General features: G+C 64.9%; 1 protein-coding gene across 1 annotated transcript in view; it reads left to right on the plus strand.

Annotated features, from left to right (window-relative positions):
- Positions 1-9: 9 nt before the first annotated feature.
- LOC104073931 (FH1/FH2 domain-containing protein 1-like) overlaps positions 10-276 on the plus strand; it is a gene marked incomplete at both ends in the record, with an annotated part of 4471 nt that continues 4204 nt past the window's right edge. The window contains one exon of the mRNA XM_009573874.1: positions 10-163. Coding sequence (XP_009572169.1) covers positions 10-163 — 154 coding nt within the window. The remainder of the gene's footprint in view (positions 164-276) is intronic.

Genomic DNA, 276 nt, shown 5'->3' on the forward strand with positions numbered 1-276 from the left:
TGGCCGCAGCCCAGAAGGAGAAGATCTCTTCCATGGCCAAGGGACGGCTCGATGTCCTCAGCGATGCTGCACTGGAGCATCCCACCGCTCTCGCATGGGACAGGGACAGCGGCACCCCTGAGCCCGGGATGGAGCCACCCAGCATAAGTAGGTGCTGCCAGGGTGTGTGTTCCCGGCTCTGGGCTCATCGGGGTCCCTGGGGTGGGTGTTAGTGGCCCCTCTGCGCCCAGCCCACACCTGTGATACCCAGAGCCATGGAGGAGGTGGGTGGTACCT

This window comes from Fulmarus glacialis, unplaced genomic scaffold (assembly GCF_000690835.1).
Source record: "Fulmarus glacialis isolate BGI_N327 unplaced genomic scaffold, ASM69083v1 scaffold18393, whole genome shotgun sequence".
Lineage (NCBI taxonomy): Eukaryota > Metazoa > Chordata > Aves > Procellariiformes > Procellariidae > Fulmarus > Fulmarus glacialis.